This window comes from Sinocyclocheilus anshuiensis, unplaced genomic scaffold (assembly GCF_001515605.1).
Source record: "Sinocyclocheilus anshuiensis isolate Anshui unplaced genomic scaffold, SAMN03320099.WGS_v1.1 scaffold52, whole genome shotgun sequence".
Lineage (NCBI taxonomy): Eukaryota > Metazoa > Chordata > Actinopteri > Cypriniformes > Cyprinidae > Sinocyclocheilus > Sinocyclocheilus anshuiensis.
Genome location: NW_015554055.1, coordinates 113,164 through 124,429, shown reverse-complemented (window position 1 = coordinate 124,429; position 11,266 = coordinate 113,164). Strand labels below are relative to the sequence as shown.

At 37.8% G+C, this 11,266-nt stretch overlaps 1 protein-coding gene across 1 annotated transcript in view; it reads right to left on the bottom strand.

The window, feature by feature from the left end:
* Positions 1 to 11,266, bottom strand: part of LOC107668500 (glutamate receptor ionotropic, delta-1-like) — a 91,770-nt gene that overhangs the window by 18,523 nt on the left and 61,981 nt on the right. The window contains exons 7-9 of the mRNA XM_016460387.1: positions 3,760 to 3,861; positions 431 to 628; positions 2 to 222 (exon numbers count right to left, since the gene is read on the bottom strand). Of these exons, the coding sequence (XP_016315873.1) occupies positions 2 to 222; positions 431 to 628; positions 3,760 to 3,861 (521 nt within the window). The remainder of the gene's footprint in view (position 1; positions 223 to 430; positions 629 to 3,759; positions 3,862 to 11,266) is intronic.

Genomic DNA, 11,266 nt, shown 5'->3' with positions numbered 1-11,266 from the left:
ACGTCGGAGCAGAAAGACCATGACACCCACCACAGGAATGGCAGCAGCAATGCAGGCCCACACTGCCAGGTCAAACGGTGCCAACAAGGAGAAGATGTTGAGTCTCTCTTCGGTTTTAGTCATCAGGATTCCCACAGAATAATCCAGATAGCGTTTACTGAAGTCCACCACATTCTCTCGCTCAGGAGTGATGGTGATGGCTGAAATAGCCACATCTGCCCTCTAAATAGTAATAAATCAACATGCAGTCTGAGATAACAAAAACACAAGTGAAATCTGGTTGTATAAGTTACAAGAGAGTACATCTGAATAAGTGCAATGCCTTCATAACCATATGTGCCTAAAGCAGTTAACAATTAATTGACTAATATCAGTATGCAGTTTCACATAAGAAACACTATGGAAAAGTCTTTATGAATGTGAATCTCACCTTCCCAATTAGTTCTCCAATCATTCCAGTCCAAGACCCATTGGCCTGAGGAGATCCGTATTTCCCATCAGCCACTTGATATATTTCATACTTAAAACCCAGAATTTTGGCCAGGGCGTCTAGAACATCTATGGAAAATCCCTTATATCTTTTGGGCTGACCTAGAATGTTTTCTGCCACCATCACAAACGGCTCCTCCTGAAGACAACAGAGAAATGTAGGGGTTCATTTGATTCACTTGTTTATTTATTTAATTATACTTTGGTAACCTGATTTGGAACTAAATTAAGCAGCGATGAAAGGATGAATATGCTTGTTCTGCCTACACATACACTACCATTCAAAAGTTTGGGGTCATTAAGATTTTCAATCAAAAATAAAGTTAAAAATATAATATCAAAAATAGAGTTAAAAATCTAAAATTTAAATATTATTATCATTTAAAATAAGTGTTTTCGATTTTAATACAATTTAAAATGTAATTTATTTCTGTGATTGCCAAGATGAATTTTCAGCAGCCATTACGGCAATCTTCAGTGTCACATGATCCTTTAGAAATCATTTAAATATGCTGATTTAGTGCTCAAGAAACATTGTTATTATTATCAGTGTTGAAAACAGCTGGTGCACAGAAAGTGAATTTATCTGAACTTTTATTTGAAATAGAAATCTTTTGTAACATTATATATTGTATAACATAATGTATGTCTTTAGTGTCACTTTTGCTTAAAGCCCAAACTTTTAGGATTCATTCGCAGATGTTTTCAAACAATGATATTAGAATCTAATATTTCCCAGAATTCATATGTATCTCCCGCAGCATCTTGACAGTAACGGACAGGCTTAAAGCTTAGCTGACATAGCTATTATTTGGCGTTAGTGCCAGACAGATTTAGATTGAATTAGGGATGCACCGATACCGATACCTGTACTCGTACTCGTTAAAATGCCCGATACCAAACGCCGATACCACACAGCATGTTTTAAATGCCATATTCAGACAATGAAACACCGACAACAGAACAACAAATAGCAGAATGGAGTTATTAGAGATTATTAAGGCCTGTATAGCTGATGTGCGCGAGCTGATAAGCAAAGCACGCTGAGTGGATTGAGCGCGCAGCGGCGCAGATGCGTGAGCTTGTCGAGTGAATATACCTTTCTCACAGACATCACTGGAAAGTTTGTAATTCGGTCAGATACGTGCGGCGCAGATGCGCGAGCTTGTCGAGTGAATATGCCTTTCTCACAGACATCACTGGAAAGTTTGTAGTTCGGGTGGATATGTCAAAAACAAGTAAGTAAAACAATGCACAAGTTACTTAACGGTAGGGAGAGAGAGAAAGCGAGAGAGAGAGAGAGAGAGCGCGTGCAATTCTGTTGTGTGATCTTTGATGTTCACTCACTTAGCACACGCATCATTTGGACTGAAACTAAATCGTAAAAATAAGACCATTTATATGGGCATTCACTATTTTATTAGGCATACATGACTTTCTGGCGAAAGTGAATCTAGCACCCTGTGTGAAATGCACTAGGCTGTACTATTCTGCATTAGTACAAATACGTGCACGCGTTGCGCGTGCCCACAAATTCTTCATACAGTGGACTACCAGTAAAACTGATACAAATTTGGGACCAAAAATGATTCAGACCGAGTCTGGGAAAAAAAATTGAAGTTCAGGTTTGCTTGAACCTGGATGACAGCATGCCCAGGAGACTACAGGCTGTCCGACTAAGTATTGATAGTTGTGTAAATACTGTCATACTAACAGCTGTCTGAATAATTTTTGGTTGATTGTAATCCATTACATACCTTTCTACCAAAGTTATCTGACATTATCAAGCTGAATTTGTTCTGACACAGTTGAACTCTGAGTTCTTGTCATATTTTATTACCATTTTCAAAACTATAGCAAATAAACTGTGATAATGTGAGAAATGTTGAAGGTGTCTGAATACATTTTGGTTTGACTGTATCTATTTGATAAATGAAGTTAACCAACTAACATTATACATACTCTTTTGATTTCTGTACCCAATATTTTAAAAAGTTACAAATGCAATAAAAATATTGGTATCGGTACTCTGTATCAGCAAGTACTGGCAAAAATAAAAGTATCGGTATCGGACGAGTCTTGGAAAAAGTGATAATGGTGCATCCCTAGATTGAATCTTATCATTTCCTCATTTGAAAGGAAAGCAAAGATGAAAGCAGAGCCTGACTAATAAGTTTGGACATATTTCTGCAAATAAAAGATTTAATATTGATTTCAAACCTTATTTCTGTGGTGAATCTGTCTGTTCAGGTCGTGATTGAGGTCAGATTGGTTTTCTGTCACATTCAAAGCATTGGCTGACGTGACACTTTTACCAGTGAAAGCTGAGACCCTTTGGTCTCAGGTTAATCTAAATGAAGTGTTTCAGCTGACCTGTTACACCATGGCCAGGTAAGCGTGCAATGTCTCATCAGACAGAAATTACCTTTTTAAATTCATCTGGGCAATTTGCAGTAAGGCATATCGCCACCAAACAAGATTGACTGTTTGTGAAGCAGGCCCTCCGCACTCAAATACAGACAGATGAAATATCTAAGACTCAAGCTAGTGCACTGTAATTGTATTTAGAGAGACCACAACCAAGATAGACTGGAGAATAAATAAAGATCAAAGCCCAAAGGAATCTCTGGCGAAAACCATCAAGAGTCTGCATGACTAAAATACTGATATCTGATGAGAGACAAGACAAAAATCACATAGCGCAACCATGTGGAAAAAGAAACCGTTTATGACAACTAGTGATCGATGATATATTGCAGCAGCAAGCTCTCAACTCGACTCGTATATTACATGTTTTCATATATTATATCATTCAAATGAAGATTAGAATTAACTGGAAAATCAATATTGGTACCCAGCCCTAGCCACAATTAGTATGCTGTAAGATGTACTGCAGGAACAGGAGATGCAATATAAAGTAACATTCTGTTATTTCTGGAATACAATTCTTACTGCCCAAACATTACTTGCATCTGTACATCTAAACATTCCTGGAATAACCTTTTTTTGAAAGGATATTAGCATTAAGGTCACAGTTAGGCTTAGGAATGGGGTTAGTGGCTTAAACAACATTTTTCATCAAGAATTGTGTTGTAGGGGGAAGAGAAATGATTGCTTGATAGCAATTTTATTCCATTAACATGTCCTACTTACTGTATGAAAATCATGTCATGCTTTTTATTCTACAGTGACTGTAAGAGTAACCTGACATCAGTAAGACACTGATTGTATACCTACGGGGAGCTGAATCAGATTTATTGAAATACTCACCAGCAAGGTCACCACTTTCAGAGTAATTCCTTGCATGCCATGCTCAGCCCTGTTCTCCCTCAGACTGCCGTTCAGCCCACGATCAGAGTCCCACGTCGCCAGCTGGGAGATGGAGGAAGAGATTGTGATTGAGCTTTGATCAAAAAATGATTGCAAAACAAAGGGAGAGTGGGAAAAAGATTTAAGAAGGAGGAACAGGACAGTTGCTGAAAGTCAGGGATGACCTTACATGACCTGATTTTTTGTCCCAAAACATGTTTTCATCTATGACAGACCCTTCACCATTGAACAGAAATCAGTAGCCCTTCAGGATTCATCTCAGAGGTTCAGCTATTTGTGCTTTTGTTACACGCCCAGGTGAAAATGTTCATGTAAGTGTGTGAGGTGGTCGCCTAGGAAACAGCTGTCACATTTTCCCCTTCTCTTTAAAAACTAAAATTAAACACACACCCAAGTGTGTGCGCGCGCACTCACACACCTGCCCTTTGTCAATATGCTTCCACAGGCTGCTGATTACAGTCAATATCAGCACAGAAAACACAATAAAACAGAAAACACAAAAGAACAACTCTATCAAAAGTTTCTTAATTTCTGAAGGCCTTGAAGCTGAACTGATGCCACTACAACAACAAAAAAATCTTAATTTGAAACCTCTGTGTAATCATTCCAAATGATTAAAAGAATAGTTGTGAAGTTTTAGGTAAGATTAAGTTGTAACTTTTTGTATGGCGCAAATGAAATGCATCATCTTGTTTTCAGTCTCATTCTGTATGCAAATAGATGTCGAAAAAAACCAACTGTTCTTTTTTTAATCAGAAATATTACAATGATGTTGTCAGAACCATAGCCTTGTGGGTAGCCCTTTGACATGTGGCACAGCTGCGCCTCAGGCAACCCCATTTTGGAGTATTGGCTCCAGGTTTTGTTCCCCTCTCTCCTCTCCCAGTGTTTCCTGTCTCCTTCCTACTGTCCCGTCCATGAAAAGTGGAAAGCTAATTTAAAAACATATTTGATGATGTCATTGCAGTTGACTATACTTTATAAGGTGAACAACTTGGCTACAAGCAAGCAAACAAACAAACAAACAAACAAACAAAAAAGCTCAAATACAATTACTATATTAAGTGGTTTGGGCTGAAATAATTGCAGAGATTTCTGGAAGAAGAAAAATAAAATCTCTATGAAACATAAAGTGCTGCCATGAAAACGCCTCAATTAATATCCTCATATGAAAACCACTTTATTACTGAATATGCACATAGACAATACAGAACATGCACATTAATCTTCATTCAATTTCGGTTTCTTTATATTATTCCATGAACAAAACCACTCTCATCTTTGTGAGTATTATCCTGTCTGTGAATCACCACATTAGCGGCATATAAGCCAGTTGCTGAGCCAGTGGAGAAATGACAATGCTCATATTCTCCCTCCACAAGCAATGACAGCGTTTCTGTAAAACACAGTGCCACACTTCAAAATGAAAGCCGGGATGCATCTATCTTTAAATTCAGGCCCATTCATCATAATCCCAATATCCCACCAGATCCATTCCTCCGCTGTGACGGATTCAGCAGGCCACTGCACTAACATCTCGGATAGAAGTAACTCTGACCCTGAAATCATGTATGGCTCTTGTACGGCCAGTGCTTGAGCCCACAGTCTTCTGTGAGTGACAGAATGACAGAGGTTTTAGAATCTGCCCCAATGACACGAATCATATATCTTCACTGCAGTGCCCAATACACAGTCCCTGTCACAATAATAACCCCTACCGCACCCATAATAGCAGATTCAGCTTTTACAGGCAAGATTAGATTTTATATTATCAAAACACAAAGAATAGAGAAGAATAGAAAAGAAAGAAGCAGAAACAAAGAGATAAGATAGCAGGAATTTGGGAAAATACTTATTTTTAGGGATTTCTCTTTCTTTAGTTCTGTAGTAGTGGGGAGTTTTCATTGTCTTTTACAGCAAGTTATGCCCAATGGTGGTGACAAGTGACAAGTGTTGAATCATTCACTCAAGCGATTTGTTAAAGTGCCCCTATTATGGATTTTTGAAAATTACCTTACTTTAAAGTGCCCCTATTATGAATTTTTGAAAATTACCTTTCATGCATTGTGTAACACAGCTCTAAGTGAATGAAAACATCCTGTAAAGTTTTAAATCTGAAAGTGCACCATGTATAAAGTTATTGTCTCTCAAAAGAAAGAGTCGACTCTGAATCATTGAAACGAGTCGTTTTTAAAACAAATCCCAAGCCGCTTCATGTTGACGTCAACATGAAACATTAGCATATTGCCACCCACTTGTTGGTCTTTTAGCGTTGGTCTGAATGAAAATGCAAATTCATTCTTTGCCACTAGGTTTTGCAGCGGTAAAATAGCTGTTTCCCCGGTAATGGCTGTACACAAAGCAGCACTGTGCTCTCAAACGCTGCTTTATCAGGCATTACAGGCAAGATGAAATGAAAATGAGACCAATCAGACCAATCACCGCAGATTAGCATCATGCAAAGGAGGGGTTTGGAAAAATTCATTGTTGAGCGAATTGTTTGGGAGTCGTTGAGTAAAAGGTAAAAATAAATGCATATTATAAGACAATGAAAGTGTTTTTTGACCTTGCATGCAGGTCAACCTGTTGCTGGGGACTCCCAAAACCAAAATACAAACCTTTCATTACCCATAATAGGGGTACTTTAAAAAAACGTTCATTCATTTATGAATGAAACAAAGGAATGTCTTTATAAAAGAGTCATTGAATCATTGACTCAAGTGATTCGTTCAAAAACATTGAACCATTCAGGTAGAAAAGAAGTTATTGACAATGAAACAAGTGAATGGTTGCATCTGAAAATGCAAACTGAAGTGCACATCTCAAGGACTCTACTATGCAGTCAGGCCATGGAAGAGGATTTGTGAATGGCAGTAAAGCATTGCAGCTGATGCTGGTAGGTCACATGACAATAACAACATGACAGATATAGTATGTCCTGGTTATATTCATACGGCAAACATGCATGCTTAATTGTCATAAAGTACTAATTCAAAAGATGTACCTACTCAAAGAATATGCAATTCTGGATGCAGCCAATGTCTCTATGAGTGATTTATTGAACCATTCAGATAAGTGATTCATTCAAACACTGATCCATTCAGGAATAAAACACCACTGCCGTGTATTTTTAGGAGTTGTACAACAGTGATTCCACTTCAATTAGATTCAATATCGTCACTGCAGATATTGTGTCTAAAATGTAAGTACATTAATATTAACTTCTTGTTTATTGAACTGTTGTGTAAAGGCAATATCATACTCGCAAGCATACAGCTGGTCTCACTGGCCTCATCTCTGCCAATTTGGCTCCACGGCATGGGATTGTCACGGATTTCAGTTTTTTTTATTTAATTTTTTTTTATCGAAGATATTTTGCCATACTGTGTTGAGATTGATTTGTGAATAGAGTGATTTAATCAACTGTGTTATAGTCTTACTTTGGACTGAAGTTGAAACAGAAATGTAGTTGTTCAGCTGCCTTTAGAGAGCTGTAAGTTGACAACTGTTCTGCTATACACATTTCAGTAAGCTGAAATAATTCCTCCATCTTCTCTCTGCCCTGGTTTCCCAGGTGAGGCTGACAGGAATTTTTATTTATTTCCCGTACGCTTCCTCCAAAATTTTCTCTTTTAGCTTTTGCCTGTGCTGTTAAATAGTTAATCATGTGGGTGGGTGTTGACAGAGATAAGAGCAATGTGGCTTGTCCACTGGAGATGTTCTGTCAGCAAACACTTGAAAGCCAGATCTAACCTACAGCACAAAAGAGATCTCCATCATCTGCAAGAGTGTGTGAGGAAGTATGTGTAGAATCACATTTACAAAACTTCAGTATCATGTGTCTCTTAAAGGGACAGGTCACCCTAAAATTTAATTTGTGATAATTTACTCACCTTTCAAAATTTTTTTTTTTTTTAGGAATTCTGGGTTACATTGGAATGACATGAAGGTGAGAAAACAAAAGAACTGTTTGAGCAGTAAATATTCATATGCGTATTGTCACAGTACCCAGTATTTACATTGACAGGAAGCACATTAACAGTTACAAAACCCCTCACAACAGTAGCAATACTCCAATATAAATGAAGCTTCCTGTTTACAGAGGTCAAGCTGAAATCAGGGCTTCAGTAGTCCTTTTTTCAGCATTTACATAATACATCTCTGACTGTCTTTTGTCATTGCTGAGTGTTGTGTCAGCCACTTTGTACTGCAAGTCTCTGAGCTGTTTTTTGCCATTTCTTAGCCTCTCGTTCACTCATCTCTTGTTTGTGATATTAGTGCTACAAGCCAACTAGAATCCCACCTGTGAAGACACATGAACATTTTGTCAAGACTAAAGGTCTGTGAGCCAGAAGTTTACAGCTTTTATTGTTTGTGACTTGGAGAGCTGACGTCTCTACTTGAGAGCACATGGGGGAAAGAGGCAGAGGAACAAAGAGCCAGGGAGAGAGGATTACACACAAATGTTAGCGTACAGTACGAAACAGTATGTGAGACAGAGTCATGCAGAGCAACGGGGAAAGAGAGAGGCTTTTAAGGTGCAGAGATGAAGCTTCAATTTCTTCCCGTATTGTTGGGGCTGTTGATTTTTTATGATTCTGTAAGCTGCTGTTTCTGTGAATACTAGACACATTTTGCTCCTGCTCTGTAGCAATCGTTGGGTTGTCAGGCCAACTTCTGGGTGCGTCTGAACAGCTCAGTTCATATTGATTGGTCATTTGTGTGAATATATGTGTGTGTTTGTGTGTGCATGTCCATATGAGCCATTGAGTCCATATTTATTCAAAATTTCTTTGTACATTAGTCAATATACAATGTTACTGTTGCATTTTATACTGCCATACCCACACAACGCATACTCCATGTTAATATAAATAATGCAATAATATATTTACAATATTAAAATACTGTAAATAAAAAGGATTAACAATAAAAATGTGTGAGCTACTACCAAAAATAATTGTATTAATTAAACACACATTGTTTTTTCTCACTACTTTAATCACTAATTTTATGACTATTTTATTAATACTTTATCTTATAAAAAATATTATATATTTGAACATTGGATATTATATTGCTCCCCTAAAATATATAAAAATGAATGAATGAATAAATTAATAAATAAATACATTTTATTTAATGTAGCATATAACGTCTTTCACAATTAAACATTTTGAAAATTGCATATTCTGAAAAAAAGAAAAAAAGAAAGAAAGAAAGAGGAATGGAGAGGAAAGAGTGGAAAGATGAACCTAGAGGAAGAGAGTCTATGTGACATGCAGAGAACTTCTATGCGGGCTTTAGAGAGCCTTGAGGAAGAGACATTGTTTTAAGATGAGATCAGAGTGGAGAAATGCATATTCATGCTGATGGACCAACAGAATGTGTGTGTGTGTGTTTATTAGCTGTTAGTGTAATGTTGGACAGTAGGGGTGCTATTGTGTGTGTGAATGTGAAGTCATTAGCTCTCTGTGTTTCTTGCCAGAGGGAATGGCCATGTTCAACTCGCACACTCAATAATATTCAGGCTAGAAGATTGAGACTGTTTGGCATGTGATAGACCCAGCAGCCATGCTAATGACCACAGCCATGCCGCAAAGCACTTCCACTGCCCTGCAAGCATGTGCGTATGAGTGCTCGTACATCAGATAGAGAGATGAAAGAGAACACAGAGCGACAGAAGCTGTAATTCATTAGCTCTGATGGGTATGTTTGAATGTGTGTTGATGTTTGTGTGTTGTTGTGAGATCTAATGAACTCTGAGCTATTTATATGTGTTTGTGTTAAAGTATCCTGGCCATGTTCCTTATCAGTGTCTCCAATTCCAAAACACAGCAGGATCCATCATTCAGTTGCTCGTACTCTCTGTCCATCTGTCTGTCTCGCTCATCTTGCTTTCAGTCCACTTATCTTCTCCTTTCAAATATTTTTAGTTGTGCATCATGATTTCTATCTGGTTTTTGGAGTAGCTGATGCTCCCAGACTACAAAAATGGGCTTTGCTCTTTCCCAGAGTTAGTCTTCTTATTTGTTTTTTTTGTTGTTTTTTTTGTTTATCACAATGCATAGGTCAGGATTTTGGTGGGTTACCTAAGCCCCTATTGATGACATAACTACAAAATGTGAATGTGTGAATGCAAACCATTCAAAAATAATAACAAATAGCTGTGTATATTATGAAAAAATAAATCCAAAGACCAAGGCCCAATCCCAATTATATTTTATACCCCTACCCCAACCCCTTCGCCTACCCTTTCCCCTTGTCCCTTGAAACAGAGTGTCAAGGGGTAGGGGTGAAAATACTCCCCTAAGAATTGGGACACCACTACTATACCGTTACACGTAATCATACGTCATCTAGCTCCTACAATAAACGCACCTATACTGGTGTGCATTAGTGCCTTACCGTTCTATATTAATGAAGCTGCTTACTGACACACACACACACACACACACACACACTCTCACATCCAGGAGCAAAGAAACTTGTCAATGCTGCCCCACGACTTTTATTAATAACAGTTTAAATATTGAATCACTACATTATATTTTCCAGCAACGAGAGGATAAAATTGCTGTTTTTGAAGTAAACTCACTCATTGTAAAGAGAGATGCACAGACATGCGTACACGCAACTTTCCCCTCTCTCTCTCTCTCTCGAATTGGCACTATTTGAGAAAAAGGTTAAGCGATTTCTAATTATTGGGGGAACTATATGTCTATGTCCTATATGAACATATATATGAACATATATAGTCCCTCAATGTCTATGGTGGTTATCGCCCTGATCAGACATGAAAATATGTTGTGGCACTATCGTGCAGTCAGTAATGATATGACGTTTAGCAAACTTTAGCGATTTTTTGCAAACATTTCTTTAAATAACATGACTGTAAATATGAACTCACGATTGAATGTAACATAAAACAAATGATTACTTTTCATTAAAATCCTTATTAATGGCAATAATGCTTACATTTATGTGTCGTTTTATTCGCTCGGGCAGCCATGTTGCCGCTGTAGCCAGTTTACGCTAAGATAATTCATACCCCTTCGTTTGAAGTGTGGTCCCGAAAAATCTTTGTTTGAAGGGCTATCTGGCCCTTCCCCTTACCCCTCCAACAAAAAGAGAATCGAGACACCCCTACCCCTTCACGTGAACACACGAAATGGAGGGGTATGGGAAAGGGGAAGGGCTAAGGGGTAGAAATAGGATTGGGGCCAAGTAACTGGTTTAAAAAATAACAATATTTGACATACCAAATAGTGCAAATTACCTCACCAGTGGTGGTTCTATGTTATTATAACCAGTGTTGGGGGTAACGCATTACAAGTAACGCGAGTTACGTAATCAGATTACTTTTTTCAAGTAGCGCATTACTTTTTAATTTACAAGAGAATATCTGAGTTACTTTTTCAAATAAGTAACGCAAGTTACTTTTTTT